This window comes from Heliconius melpomene, chromosome 13 (genome assembly GCF_056956725.1).
Source record: "Heliconius melpomene rosina isolate 202511_hmr_F chromosome 13, ASM5695672v1, whole genome shotgun sequence".
Taxonomy (NCBI): domain Eukaryota; kingdom Metazoa; phylum Arthropoda; class Insecta; order Lepidoptera; family Nymphalidae; genus Heliconius; species Heliconius melpomene.
Genome location: NC_140401.1, coordinates 1829686 through 1846552, shown reverse-complemented (window position 1 = coordinate 1846552; position 16867 = coordinate 1829686). Strand labels below are relative to the sequence as shown.

The window sequence follows — 16867 nt, the reverse complement described above, 5'->3', positions numbered from 1 at the left end:
ATCGACAATATGGCGGCCGCAGATTAAATATTAAAATGCAAAGTGGACTTTCAATAAAAATGCCATGCTACATGTGATTAAAAGTCTCAATAGTCGTAAATAAGCAAAATCAATTATTAGTGTAATATAAATAAAATAACAAAAAGAATTTATTACATATTTATTTAAATAAACTCCGTTAACGTACTGTCTCAAAATATTTGTATTAAAAGTATGCGAAAAAAATAAAAAATAAACTTAGAAATTGTTCAATTACGGAGAATAAACATTATTTCCAAGCGATAAAGTGGAAAGTTCTAACTTTAACAAATCTATTTGAAGCAGAAGAAACTGGCAAAGCAATAAAAGCGAAATAATAGTTATGGAAATAGTCTTTCATTTTCCACGAAAGAAAACTCCGCGAAACTACCGACAATATGAATGAAACTATAATATTAGAAAAGTTTCGTCCCGGGAAATGAGAAAACGCTGTACGAACTCGTTCGTCTAATACACGTAGTTATAAACTTGTTCAATATAATATCGAGTGGTGCGCCCTCTCGCTCGCACCCGCTCTCTCCGACTGCCCTCGTTTAATTGCATATTCAGCTGAATAATGCAACCACGACTGTCTATAGTTGCACTTTACGAAAATCAACAAAGACAATATAATATTTTTAAGTATACCAAAATCTGCCAGCCAAATGTTAATAAAACATGTTACTTGCCCTTAAGCGAAAATAACTCAAAAAAGAAAAAAAACAGAAAATTTTTTTATATATTTTTTTCAACTGGTAACATTTATCAGTACAGATCGTGTCGACGAAAAAAAAATTGACCGCTAAGATATCGTCATCGTCAAGATAATGTCATATATGATCGATTATAACAAATCGATTAATCTAATACAAAATTCGAGCAATATCTTCTCTTGATATAGATGAAATTATGTATATTACGAGGTCCACGTGCATAAATTCATAGAGCCGAGCAAAACGCTTAGCGGAGGCCGCGATTGTTATGATAATGTGGACTGCAATAGACGGGCGGCGATGAAATATCGGCCTCTTTTGCATAAGCACCGCGTAGACCGGAACGCGTCTACGGCGCTACGAGCCGCGGCCGGAACACGTAGCTAGTTAATTGTTCATTAAATCACTTCACTTATATATAAGGGCTAATAATTAGCGTAATAACAAAGATCGAAATAGCTGTTTTATTATTTTAAATAAAAATAAATATTTAGATAAACAAAAGCTCAATCAGTATTAAGTCTGTTACTAGGACCTGATACTTTTTGCACTCTTCTGCCTTTTCTTTTTTGTAATATTCTATCGTACTTTCATGGTCGCTTAGAAGAATAAGGCCGCCATTGCACATATTATATAAGCTGAATATGCTTTTATTTTATGGCAATTTGTTAGTTACTTTGTTTTTCATTTCATTTCAAAAATTCCTATAATAATGCTAAAATGAACATAATATATTTAAAAATAAAATTTGCACTAAATTTGCACTCTAAAACCATTGTATTCAAATATCTTCTATGTAATTGTGTCATGCTTGTGTCAAGAAACTTTTTTACATGAAACATACATAAAAACTTACTCACAAAACACGTCCTAAGTAAAATACATTAATTATAATATATAAGACAGGAATCGTAAACAATATTACTCCAGGTAACTTATCGTAAAGTATTGAGGGAAGAAAGTACATTCATCATGTAGAGATGCGCGATAATTAACATGTTCGAGCGCTCTCCGATACGGAACTTCTCCGGAAATATCATGAGAAAACATAAATATTATAAACTTTATATTACCCAAAGTAAATGAACTTCATGTAAATTATTTTATACCCTTGGATGGTGTCCATGTTAACACTTAAAACTTATAAAGTAAGTAAATTTAATTTTATAATATGCTTATAGCTACAAAAAAGGATAAAAATATACTAATAATAAGAAATAAGCGACCGAAGTAATGTCATTAACATTTAACGTCTTGTGGTGGCAACAACAAATTAAAAAGTTTTAATTAAAAAGCACACGCTTTGGTAGTGTTTCGTTTATTAACTTTTTTGATAAATTTAATTAAAATATAATAATAAAAAGATTTCAATTATTTATGTTTTATTTTTCACGCTGTGTGCAGTGTGTGCAGGAGCACATAGCATAGGCTTAGGGAACCTGGGGAGACTTTATGCTAAGACCCACTTACGTTCCCCACTTTTCTCCGAATTCTGGAGGCATTGCTTTTAGAGCGACGGAACTTGACGCCGCGTTTTGCCTCGTTACCGTTACTCCAGTAGAAATCGAACCAACAACCTTTGGCGTTACAATCGCATGCTTGTACCGCTGTTCCACAACAGACCTCAATATTGGTTTTTATATGAAAAAAACATTATTGAGATCTATCGCCTGTTATATACTAATTATATATTGTGATTTTGTTACATGTTTAAAAATATGACATTTTATAAATGAAAAACATTGTATGTATTATTTAAAATAAAATTAGGGCAATTTCTTTTATGGCAGCCATTTGCATGGAATATTGCACTCAAGCAGCAGTCGCATCAAATATTTGTGTAGGCCACGCGCAAGCTTGTCGATAACATTTTTTAAAGTTCAAGAACGAAATAAACAATTCATGTCGAGTATTTTTGTATTTGATTGTTACATAACAACTTATTTATTCTTAGGATGCGATAGATGTAGGTTTGAATCAAACTCTAGGGACATTACTTCATGTTTTTGTTTCGCTGGTCTAGTTAGATTACTATGATCTGTTACTATTATACAGCATCTATACTAGGATGCAGTATTACAGTAAAAGATGGATATAAAGATGAAATTATTTCATGAAATTTTCCATGCCTAGTCGACAAAATACTTATTTTCAAGTATTTATTTTTGGAGCAGTAGATTTTTCACTTGCTCTTTTTAAATGTAAGAAAAACATAAGAACAACAATTCAGTCTTTGATACATTTACGAGTATGCTGACGCATATTAAAATATTCAATTCAATTGATATTATAAAGATCCGATTCTTTCGATTTGCTTTACATTTTCTTGTGATATTTAACATAACAATGGCCTATTATAAATGATTTATGACCCAACTTTAAATGTCGTATAAATAAATCATATCGTTTTTATAATAATAAAATATAACTTATTCATTTTTGTACGTAATGTAATGTACATAAATTAAAAAATAAAACATAACTAATATCATGACCTTTCTCATATATATGTAAGTAGGTATAATTATTATTATGGAGTTAATGATAGTGTTTGATTTCTACTAACATAATTGTTTCATATTGAACTATCAATATTAAAAATTAACATTTCAGTATAAAAATATTTTGTAAGTAACAATAAGCTCTACCAACAGTACCAACTCTACATATTATAATAGTACTACACACTATGACCTTCCACAACTAAAAACTAACATAATACTAAAATATTTTAAACTCAACAAAGTCAAATAAACGTCAAACCATAAAAATTCCTATACGTCCATCGCATCTCGACATATCTCGACGTATCTACAAAATCGTAATTTGTTTACGCGGGGCGGCGCGGGGGCGCGCTCGCTCGCTCAGTCACGTGCGACGTTCCGGACTCGCCACGCGCCTATACGAGCGACTGCAGTCACTTCCCGCGCGAATCACTTCGGATTATTTTAAATTTCGAACGTGTGTGAACTGTGTTTGTTTTTATTTTTTTGAATCTGTGACTGGATTTTCGGCCATCTCGGTTTTGAAATTTTGAGGTTTGTTTTTTTTTTCAATATTTTTCTTGTATTAATAGTTTTCCCAATTATCGTATATATCTATCTACAAAAAATATTATAACATAAATGATAAAACTAATTAATATTGTGTATTCATTATAATAATCCTTTAAAAAAACAATATTATAAGGGTCGATAAACTTTACGGCACGCGACTAAGACGGTAAATGTAGAGCGTTACCGTCCGATCTGATGGATGACTGATGCTTGACCGCTTATCACTACGTTAAATGCTTAATTTATTCAAATTTTATCAACATTTCTATTGCTTAATTGTATTATATAAAAATCTCTATAATTTTTCCTGACCGATTTCTATTTCAGATCTACTACTCCGTACTTTGAAAATCTAAGCTAAATTTAACTACAGTTATACTTCGCTCTCTTTGTAATGATGAATTATATTTTCTTTATATTATCATATTATTATAAAAATGCTCCGAAAACATATTTTAAACAATTTTAATTAAAACTTTGCTAGAAAGTTAAATTACTACAAAGTTCTGTAATCTAAATCTAATGATTACAATTTAATATTAAATATTATACAATACAATTTAAATATTAAATATACTCATTTTATTTTTTAGCGTCTTGCTGCAACTAAAAATATAATAATCATCGTAAAAAGAAAATGTATGATTTGATTATTTATGAAACTAATCTGTTATAACGTTATTACAAGGCGTTATTACATTTGTAATGTTCATGATAATTTTAAATTACTTTTTTATCTTTTAACTGTCCAAGCCTAATTAAAATCTCGCAAACAAAAATATTTCCAACAACTTATAGACAGGATAGGAATAGATAAGATACAAAAGTGTTCCGAGTACAAAACTATAAGGCAATATCAGTTATCATGATAGTGTTGACTTTACTGAACAAATAATAAAAAAATGGATAGACAATTTGTGATCATACTTTTTTATTTAGTGAACATTTAAAGTGAAAGCTTTTATGTTTTAAACAGATTTTTATTTTTGATTTCTAGTAAAATTAAAGTAAGTAAGTAAGTTAAATTAAAAACATTAATAATTATGTTTCACTGTACGTATCATATCACATTTTTTATCTTCATCAAAGCCGTGATTCTATTTTTAAATGTGTTCCGCGTCACGTGTGGCAACGCATTAACATATTTACAACCATATCATTATTAAGACGTAGTACATGTTGTTTAATTAGTGAAAATTAAAATTATTTATGATTGGTTATAAAACATCTAAAAATAAATATCTCAATATTAATTTTTATTAAATAAAAATTGAATATCTGTGATATTAATGTATTATGTCTATATAGTAGTAAGAAAATTATAATTACTTTAAAAGTAAGTTACATACTACGGGAAAATCTAAATAAGATTCACCATTTTCACTTTCAACGATCCACAAGAGCCTGAAATATACCGGTCAATCTCTTCAAATTGCTAGTTTTGGCAATGACGAAGCCTGACATTTGAGTCAATTGACGCCCACACTACGCACAGCGTATCGCGGCGAAAAATGTAGGTCATTCTGGCCTCGATCCATTGAGAGCCGATAGCTGTTTGATAGTGGTGTAAATAAAAACACGTGGTTTTCACGCACGCTCAATTTGTGGAACCGTACAACTGTTAACATTCCGACGCTAAATAAACGACTCTTGTATGATAACATCCGATTAATATGAAACAACGTTAGATTTAGCATATCGTCATGGGTCTTTTGCGTTGCGGCAGAGAAAATTTTGTGAAAAGACAAAATATTTTAAATTTTCCGCTGATTTATACATGTTATGCTTACTATAACGCAATCCAAAGCTGCAATTTCTCTAAGCACACATCAAACACTTTGAAACTATTAAAATTAACTTTAGCCATATCCTGGTATTATAATTGTTGTTATTGCTTATCTCTTAAAAAATAGAGTACAGACAAGTTATAATAAGATATGTGAAAACTAAATAAACTTATAGTAAAACAAGAGCTTTGAGAAATTTAATTAAAAAACGGCTAATAAATAATCAGCGCAATCAATTCAAAATCAATCAATTCTGGTCAAGCATGGCCTATAAAAATATCTTCCAGTAGAGCGACGGGAATTGTCATTTGAACTTGGCCATAAATAAGGGCGACCCTGAAATTACAGTAAAAACCTCCCTTGGCGTCCACGTCCTGTGACAACACATGGCACAGCGACGGACGCAGGGTTTTAATAAGCGTGTTTTAAAGCAGACGGCCGCGGAAGGGCAAAAAGTGAAAATCAATAATGGACAGGCAGACGAGATAATTGGAATACCGTGAAACCCGTACATTTTTACTTTTGCACGTTGCCAGTGACGTGTACCTACAATGTAGGTACATTTGTTTACAACTTTTGATTCGTATTCGCAAATTAATATTGGTTTAATTAAAAACGGTCTGTTAATTAAAAACGTCCAATATGCGACGGGGATGTGTTGTTACAGAAATGTAGAGACATTTTGTTTTTTATCTAAAGCAAAATAAATATATTTTCGTAATAGTTTCAAAAGTAATTATATGAAAAATACTAACATCAATTAACTCTTATTCAAAATAGACTTGAAAGTTTCTAGACTGATAACGGTATTACAATCTTTTACACTGAGTCTAGACTATTATCGAACGGTGTGTAAAACTTTCTTTACTTATTAAAACTATCGCAATATAAGATTACTTTAAGAAAGTATTTGTTCTCATTTTCTCGTATTATAATTTATAATTTTACAAAATTACTATTAGAAGATAGTTATACTTACGTATTTAACTTAACATTCTACACCATATTTTTCTATAATGGAGTCAACATTATAGAAAAATATGCTAAACTAGCATCCGTTTAACTGATTTAGTTAAGTTGTAGTCTGATTATAATTACTTTTCTTCCTAAATAAATGCTTTATTATTTCCTTTTTTACATTGGTATATCTAGTATGTACCCGACGTATTATTTCATGTCATGGAAGCGCCCGTTTTACGACAATTTCCTCCCATATTTAAATATTAATTTGGTATATCACCTAATCTAAAATATTTAATACGTCAAGCCATCTTAAAAAAGAAACACTTTAATGTGTCGATGATTTTTTAATCAAACATTAAATCAAGGAATATAAAATACTTCTCTATTTAAAATTTCGATCTCTACAATTGAATTTCCATTATATAACAAATGTACGGGAATGTGAACAAAAAACGTAATTTTGTAGTCATCCATTACACGTGGGGCTTTTACGGCGAGTGTAAATTTTAATTCTGCGCGTAGCGAGCGCCGTAATTGAGTTTACGACTCATATCAGGTACAATTAGCCTGTGTCATGCTTTCCAAGGCACATTCTAAAAATTAAAAACTCTACATATTTTTTATTTTTATATTATTATAAAAAATAATTTTATTTTTCATATGTTCTATTGAAATGAATAAAAAATCACTTTTCATATCGATTTTTAACGTAAAAAAATATTTTTTATCTGTAATATGGTTCAATCACATTCAAATATTGAAACTAACATATAGTTTACCGCTTATTATTTAAAATTTCACTTGGACTCATTTAGTAGACATATCTGTAACTTTCTCTTATGCTTTCTACTCAAAAATGAAACGATATTAGCAGTATTGAGAAACAATAGGACAAAGGAACTTTCTTGAACGGTCTTAATTCACATATGATAATTATGTTGTATGTAATGATTTTCATATGTCGTGTATATTTAAGTTAATATTTACACACTGTAAAGTTATTTAAAATGAAAAATTACATATTATATAGTACATTTAATATATTCTAAGAACACATAAAATTTTTACATATACCAATCAATGGTCTGTAGGCTACATAGATAAAAGGAATTTTAAGGCAATTTTTCAATACAATTTGACTTTACCAAACGTCTTAACAACCGAAGTTGAAAAAAAACATTAATTTATTTATCTTAATGTTTTAGTTCATAACTTTTTATATCAAAAAGATGTCATTCGTGTATCTAGTGAGTGGGTACTTGTTGATTTGAGTGTTATTTCAAGGGGTTCTTATATCAGAGCGATGAGATGGCGCTAGACGGCGCGCCGCCGCTGTCACCTTATGATCCTACCATTTAGTACAACGATAACGTTTGTTTGTAAATTTACTATTTAAATGTTATTTATTTACTAGGAATTATTTTATAGAATCTGAAATACTTAAATAATTTATATGTAGATTGTTTTACATTCTTTAAAAACTATACAAGTACGTAATATATAGATAGATACGTAGGTTGTTTGTATTTTTGTACATTTATCGAAATTAAACGGTGCGTTTATATAGTAAATATCGATAAAATAAACAGAAAGCCACGGAATCTCGGAAATAAAAATAAAATTCCTTAGCTTACCTTTCTTGTGAGCATTCTCGCCTATGAACGTGACTTGCGTTGCGGTAGGTTAGTACGAGCGTGGTGATCGTTTTACTAAAAACTAATATATGATATATATATAAATTGAATTATACTTGCAATGTATTTTTTTAGAATTAATATTTGAATTTGCTAATAGACATTGAAAATATACCTATTTTATTCTTTAATTATATAGTTAGTTATACGCTGTTGAAAAACAAAAATAATGCTACAAATTAAATATTTCCTCATTACCAAACTTACAGAAACCCCACAAAGACGAAAGATCGAAAGCTAAAAGTCCGACAAGTTGTAAACGCGTTTAAAACTTTACTAGCAGTACAAGCATCAATAGAGAGCCCTTAGTGAACTCCAAACAGCCAGAACGTTGAACTCAATTCAGGTGTAAGGCTATTGAACTTACAATAAAATGTAAACGTTGTTTACAAACAAACCTAAGCGCTCCATTCAGTGGCTGATCGCGAGCCCTCGGGACTGCTGGATCCCGGTGAATCCCGCCCTTGAACTTGTGCGTGACGATACCTCCTCCAGACCCGTCGCTCGCTGGGGACCCGGATCTAAACTGGGATCAATTATTGTAATGCAAATTGTTGCCGTTTTATCCGATATTTCTGCTATTTGACTCGTATTTGCGTTGATTACGTTACAAGTGTTTTAACTATAAAGTGTTTGTACAATGTAAGAATATTTCATAATAAAATGAAACGTGATACAATATTAGAAGTACATAAAACGTTTATCGTACTCGCCTAAAGATTTCTTCATTAATTTTATGCAAAGCAATTCCGTTACAGAAATCGTTAAAACTTGCAATTTTACGCTCTAAGAAAAGTTAATATAATGTTTTACATAAAGCTATTAAACCGCAACACCCTGATGATTCTACAATTTTGTAATAAAAAGAATATAAAAGAATGGTTAATAAGAACTTTTATACATTTTACATATTAAAATAATTTGTAAATTGCTTCACATTAATATTTAAAAACTTGTACAATTTTAACATTCGAATTAAAATAACGAATGCTATTTATAATTCTCAATGATAAAATTAGCATATCTGTAACATTTTTAGTTAAAAAATTCCTCTTACATTAACATTTAAAACTATATTCTTTATTTTAAAAACACAAGGTCACATCTAATAATATTATTTAAATTACATATAAATTAAATTTTATAAATTATTTAATATATTAATGGAATTATGAAATAAGCAGTTTGTTAAACACAAGTAGGTACAATAGTATACACGACGCCATTTAGAGCGATTTAGCACCTGTTAGCGAGTGTTGTACAATGATTATTACCTATGATAATACATGTTATGGTGAATTTAAAACCTCTAACAGAAAAACTTTTGGATTCGTGTAATAGAAGTTTGTGTGTATTTTTTTTAAATCTTGAAACTCGTCAGATTCATCAGACAGACCAGACGCAATATTTTGTCTTAATATGATAGGGAATTAAAACTATTTTATTTCCCCAAGTCGATAACTATCGCTTTTATAATGTCCCACGACGGCAATTCTCGTCAGGAACATATTTGCCTTAGTTCTATAGGTGTTGTATATACCTTTTTACATCTATAACCTTTAGAGGTGAAAATAAAAAATGTCAATGGGCGTAATCCCGTCACTTACTCAGCCATCTTGGCGGATAAAAATAACTAAATTGTGATTGTATAATTTACACTGATCCTAAAATATTAATAATTTTTACTGCACTAACAAAGTTGCCATATATTATACAGTCAATGTAATATAGAAACTTGAACATCTTCAAATTTACTTATTATTTTTATAAAACAAAAACAGAATACATTTATTATACATGTAATAGAAAAGCCTAAAAAATGCATCGTTGTTTTTACGTAAAATCCGATATCAAATTTGATTCGACTCCAGTTCGTTTGTTTAATCGATAAAAAACTAACACACCTGTTCGGCTTAGCTCTAGTTCAGCACTTGTTTGAACAGCGATAGTTCACGCGGATCGTGACGATAAATGAAACTATTATTTATTATCCGGATGTACGTATATCTGCAAAACTTCTCCATTATGCAATATGGGGTATTATTAATGTATGCGTCTATTTTGGTCCTATAGAAAACTATGCTCTATCAATACAAAGTACGGCATTGAGTTACGCCATTCATAGTGCAGTATCTCGGGGAAGCTAAAGAAATACTTAAAATTTTATCCAGTCTCAGCAAACAAAGAATCTAAAAAGAAAAATTCATATATATTCAATGAATTTCATAATTTTTTATATATATATCAAAATTAGTAAACAGTTAATAAATTTTCAGTATATATAAATACATTGTATATATAAACTTGACCTATCTCCAACAGTGATCGCTTAAATAATGACCAAGACCTCGAATCCCTTTCGATCGCATTCAAATTATTCAAAATAAACTTATACTGCGAAGTCAAACAACTCTACGAATAACATAGAGTGAACGAATAACGTAGTGTAAACAAACCTGACCTAAGTCCAAACGATGATTATCAGGGCTGGGTCACTCTGAGACGGCGACCTTTACTTTCTTAGAAACCACTCAGAGCAATTTCTGTACTTTGGAGTAAATATAACTTACGATAAAAGCTTAATAAAAGCTTACTGACAACTTACGTGATACAGATAATTTTAAAACTGATTGTGAAATTGTTTTCAAGTTCTATTATGCTTTACTATTTACTATTATTTGAGGTCGACGTGGCGTAGTGAGTCACCGTCTAATAGACGCAGCGTTTTCGGTTTGATTCCCACTCAGGGGAATTAATTATTCTTACCTTCTCGCTCTGATAACATGTGTGGCGTTGAGTTCTGTCACTCAACATGCTATGTCTTGAAAATTAGAAACGGATGGTAAGTGTGGAATGGGGTGTTTTAACACTAGACTCCTATTGGTCTTTCATGCTAAATGCAGGATATGGCTTGAAGCTAAAAAAATCAAATTATAATGATTTTAATCAGTCTGCTGGATAGACGGAATAAACTTCTTGTTTGTGACGTAACAAGAAAACTACCTATATCTCTAATAACTTTAATATTTATATTCATCATCGTATGAAAAGTATGAAAATTAAATAAATTATACATTAAGAATCAAAAAAATATATTAGACTCTATGCAATAAGAGTTTCTTGGATTGTTATAATATGTTTATTTTTATATAACCAACGTATCTATGCATTTATTTAAACTTTATTCAACTGTTGAACAAAACTATAAGGCCATCCAGTCTTCGTCATTTCTGTCGATCGACGTCCCGCCGCCCGCATTTGATTGCCTATCTTTCTTTACACACTACTGAGTAGCGTCGGTTTCAATGGTATTTTAAAATATATATCTTTTCTTACTTAGAAATTTCTTACAGGATGGCAGCCATCAACCATAATTTAATATATTTTATATTATATACATAAGTCTGCCATATTATGTTTTCTAAACTAATATGAATCTAATTGTTTACAGGTCTTACAAGACATCAAGGTAAATATTGTAGATAAAACATTTCTTTTTCTCTCCTTAGCTGTCTCTATTTATTTTTCGTACAGCTTTTATTTTATGTTGCATTTTACCTGTGCTATTCTAATTTTCATTTCGCGTTGTTATTATAACTTTTTTGTTATTAGCAGAGCTTCCTTTAATTTACTAATGTATATGACCACGAACAGTGTAGTTATCACAGTACTTATAAACTAACTTCTTTTTTGTGTGTTCTCCAACATTGAAAATATTATTAAAAATATGAAAAAATAATAATCGCTGACATTTCGATTCAGAGTAGACTGTACATTTATTTACCATGCCTAAATAAAATAACTAAGACATATCACATCCGCGAAGGTTCGATACGACTGGAGGGTGTGGGGGGAGTGGGGGGGCGGTCGATGTGTCGACGACCCCGGCCTGAAACCACCCCCCGCCCGCCACTTATTTATTTATTATTTCGTATATATTGACGGAGGGGAGATGAAATTAGGAGTATCTAATATTTTTCAAAATCATGTTGAATATATTTCAAGCTATAAATATATAGTACATTGGGTTTAATATAACACTGTAGTACTAAATATCCTCTTATATAACCCATAGTGTAATATTGCGTTAACAGAATTAAAGTGCTCTTAGTTCGCTTCCTTTACTCCTATAGGAAGCTGTCATAATTTGGAATATAAATAACAGGAGTGTTTCTCTATTATTCTTACAACTTTTTCAATAATAGTACAAATAATAATACAGAAAATTGTATTTTCCTGTCCATTTAGTAAATACAGTTTTTTTATAAAATTCAATTTCTTCCAAAGGGGACGTTAATAAAGAACCAACAATGAGTCCAAGGACGACATTGTAGCTAAAATAGCTAAAAGATTGCGAAGACGAGATTACGCAACGTTAAACATTTAATTAACTTTGTTGGAAGAAAACTTCACGGATGCGTTAATCTATTAATTAATCAGTCCGTTGCAACTAACGTAATAAACGAAAGAGTTGCTGATAAAGAAATATTACTCGAAGCTTTACACGCGCAAGCGGCTCGGAAATATCCTAACTGTACATAAAAAAACTCCAGAAACATATTCTGAATTCCATAATTCTTGCCCATAGAGTTCAATTTTGTTTTTTGACATGTTCTCCGTCCCTTTCGTTTGCATAGGTGCGTCTCGCTCTTACAACAATCGTTCTATTTACAAAACATTTTAAGCGAGGTTGCCATTCTGCGCCCGCGCCGGTGACGTCACGCGCGCTGTCCCGCTCCCCCACATATCGTGCTTCCCGGTTACTCACCAGCCACTACTACGCTGTAGTCGTGGTTGACAGGAAAAATGTACCATTATTTTTATTACGACGTCGTAAAGAAACTTTCCTTTGCATTTAAATAAAATAGTCACACACTATCGTTTAAATAGATTAGATTTTAATACTTCAATTAAAAGTAAAAATAATATAATGATAAATGAAGGATTTATTTAACTTTAACTTTGAGTTAAACGTTAAAACAAACCAAAAGGTTCAGGTTAATTTAAAATGGTAACCGCAACACAAAACCAAACTGTATCTTCTAGTTCCCAACTCCATCTCAACTTGCTTGTATAGGTTTCAGTGTTTCACAGTCTTTCATGTGACTTGTTCCATTGTGCAATAACTGGGGAACGCCGCTCGGGGCGTCTCTACTATACAATTTATACTTCACATGTAAACCTAAGGAATTTGCATCTTGCATAGCAGTTATGTAAGACGTATTGCCCAATATGTGGTTACAGATAAAATATATAATCGTGTTTAGATAATTAGATAAAAATCATTATCATTAACCAATGCTTTCAAATGCTGGAAGCATTGGTTAATGATTATATTTGGGGAACGGAGTGTCTTAAAACTAGAGTTCCCTCAGCCTACCCTGCTGTATGCGGGATACAGCGTGATGCCGATAAAAAAAATGCCGATGCCGATATGAACCCGCTAGCTGCTGCACCAAGCAATGTGTTCCTAATTCATAGAATAATCCAGTATATTTCGATATTATTGATCAAGCCTGATTCACAGTCAAATAACATAGATGTTTTGATAAGAGGAGCGGATGTTTGGAATAGCCGCGAATTATTACCGTTCGCAATGAAATAATATTTATTAAACATTATCATTATTTATATAACAATCGAGGAATCGTTATCGAATAACGTATGTACCCAATACATCACTAATAACATAACAAATTCAAAGCTTTTACTATGAAGACAATGAACATATGAAGTAATCGCTGTCAAAATATTTTATATTGTTATTAGCTAGCTAACTCTATAGAACAACACCTAAGCGTTTAATGATATAATAAGATATATTTAATATACCTAGGTATAATTTTTAACCTATATAGAAAAAGGCCCACGTGTCCGACTGAACGTGGTTCGAATCTTACTATGTATAATAAAAGTAATTTCCTGAACTGATCTAAGTTCTGCCGTCTAACATATCTTTCCAAACGTAGGGATCACTTATCACTAGGTCTTTCCTTACAAAAATAAAGAGAACAAAGTCAAAGATCACTCCGCTCTCCGTATATTATTTATATTTGTTATATTTTATATTCATATATATAATATTTATAATTATATAAATACGTATATTATGTATGTACGTACTATTTATATGTAGATCTTGCGGAAGTAATCAATTCAAGAACATAATAGGCTCAATAAGGAAGGTGAGGAGTCAATCGCGACACAGCACGGTTAACCTTCAAGTTATTTAAATTATATCGATGTTTGCTCAGATTAATTTAAAATGTTTTAGTTTCAATAGGAATTCATAAATATTTTTATATAGGTATCTTTTTAGTTTTACGCCGGACGGTTCGATTTTTATCATCTAAACTATTAATTATAGTATGCAATGTATTATAATAATCAGATATTTTTCATTCAAATACCGAGACAAAGCAATCAAATATAATAAAATCGTATAATAATATAATTATGGGAGGTCCAATTTGAATCCACAGAACCATTACTATTTTAAAGCAAGTATAATAAATGAGTGCACTTAAGTAGGACGTATATTTATGAATATCATTTGTCACGCACGTCAAGAATTGATCGTAATCTATCATCTATTATTATGTAGATACTCCTTCGCTTGGCCTCTTTGGTTTGGCCTCTTTCTTCTAAAACACTTTTTACCAAGCAACCAAGTAAGGTTGTTGAAAAACCCAGTGTATCTGGCATCTGTCTTTCTCATTCATAATACATCAGACAGAGATAGCATGACACGAAAGATAGTCGGCCTGATATACATGACAATAGCCATGGTACTTTTCATAACATGTATTTTCCCTAGCATTTCCAAACAGTTTGTATGTAGAGATAGTATGTTTTTAAATACAAAAGTAGAATTTATAAGTCGAGTCGATTACATTTATGGGTATTTTTTCACGGATTAGCCATGCAGTTTGAGATCAATTGAAAAAATTATACAATTTCGGCCAATATCTCAGCAGAGGGAACCTAGTGTTAAGATATTCCGTTCCCCACTTTCCGCCGAATTCTGAAGGCATTGCGTGTAGAGAGGCGGAACTCAACGCGGCGCTTCGCCTCCACACCAGAGAAAAGACAGAATTAGAAATCTAAATTTAAGTAAACAGTAAATACCTAAATATTATACAATAATGATTTTAAAAAGAAGATAATGACGTACCTCTATATTACTGGTATTATTCTACCTGCCAACAAAGTAAAATTTTCTTATTAGTATTAATATATATTACAATCAAATATTAACTGAGTGTATGACGTGCCTACACTCCCGCCTCGGGCAGGAATAAATATCGGCCAACGTGGTGTAACACGTGTTCTGACCGAGCACTTCTAAATCACGTATACACTTCCATGTTAACTAATATCAAACTTTACCCCTTTGTTATAAAGTTAAAAATTATATACAATGCTCGCATTAAGTATGTAATGTAGGTTACATTTTATCATAGTTATTGGTGATAAGTCACTTTCAGGGCTTCTAAGAATAATATATAAGTTTTCAAACGTGAAAATGTTTTTACAGTCTGAATGATTTCATTTTTTTTGTATTTAAGCTTCTATATATGAGAAGCTCTTGCCTGGTAGATAATGTTATCATTCCGAAAAGCTTTTTTTATTGTAAAAGTGCTTATTTCTGTAATCTATACTTTAACGCCATTGTAAAACAGTTGGGTTGACTACACGAACAATTGGTTGTGTCTTTGAATTCCAGCTATGAAATTTTAAAATATTTTCGGCTACCCAAAACGCGGTGTTTAGTTACGCGATGTAATACACAGTTTTTATTTGTACTGGAATGAATATTTAAATAAACCACAACTGAATAAAGCAAATTTTCCTACGATACCTTGCAGAATACAACAGATGTCTAAAGAAAACGAACAAAAAATTAGTTATTTTATATAGCTGAGAAAAATATGTAAATTTATGTATGCCGTATATAATAAATAACACGATCAAACGTAAGACAATAAATTATGGCACACGTGTCGACACATTGTTAAACGTTCCTGAGTCTTGATTTATCGGGAAAGTAGATTGGTAAGCTCTCGTACACTGTTATCATAAGCAAAAATATGGAGGAAATGTTCTTAATATTATATAAAAACTTTAATATGCCGTAATTTTGTTTTAAATATTTAGATACGGTACTTCCCCTACCGTAGTAGGGAAGTATTAGTCACTTTATTACTCATGGCCTGAACTTAAAATATTACCATACTATCAATGTAATGGTGGTGACCGTCGATAAAGTAATGAAAAAAGAAATTGATACACACATATGAGTTGATTAGTAATAGTTTTAAATAAATAAAAACATTTAAACATCTTTTTGAGAAATTCTTAAAAAAATCCAATCAAGAGATTTTACTTTATTACACAGTTTTTCTATATTATATTTTTTCATTCGAATATAAAATGCAAAAATACACTTAAAAGCAGACAAAAACGTTGAAATCGTTATTTTCCATTTAAAAACATTCACGGGATAGCTGAATAATATTTTTGTAATGAGCTTCGTTTATTGCCCGCGGCGCACTTTGCCTAAAGTATTGCTTTTCTCTGCCGCTGTATTTACATATATTTGCCGTTCCGAGGTTTTTACAAGCCTGTTTTATCAG

At 30.9% G+C, this 16867-nt stretch overlaps 1 protein-coding gene across 1 annotated transcript in view; it reads left to right on the top strand.

Annotated features, from left to right (window-relative positions):
* The window catches only part of Tet (Ten-Eleven Translocation (TET) family protein), an 80090-nt gene that overhangs the window by 45351 nt on the left and 17872 nt on the right, over positions 1 to 16867 (top strand). The window contains exon 3 of the mRNA XM_085195791.1: positions 11683 to 11700. Coding sequence (XP_085051917.1) covers positions 11683 to 11700 — 18 coding nt within the window. The remainder of the gene's footprint in view (positions 1 to 11682; positions 11701 to 16867) is intronic.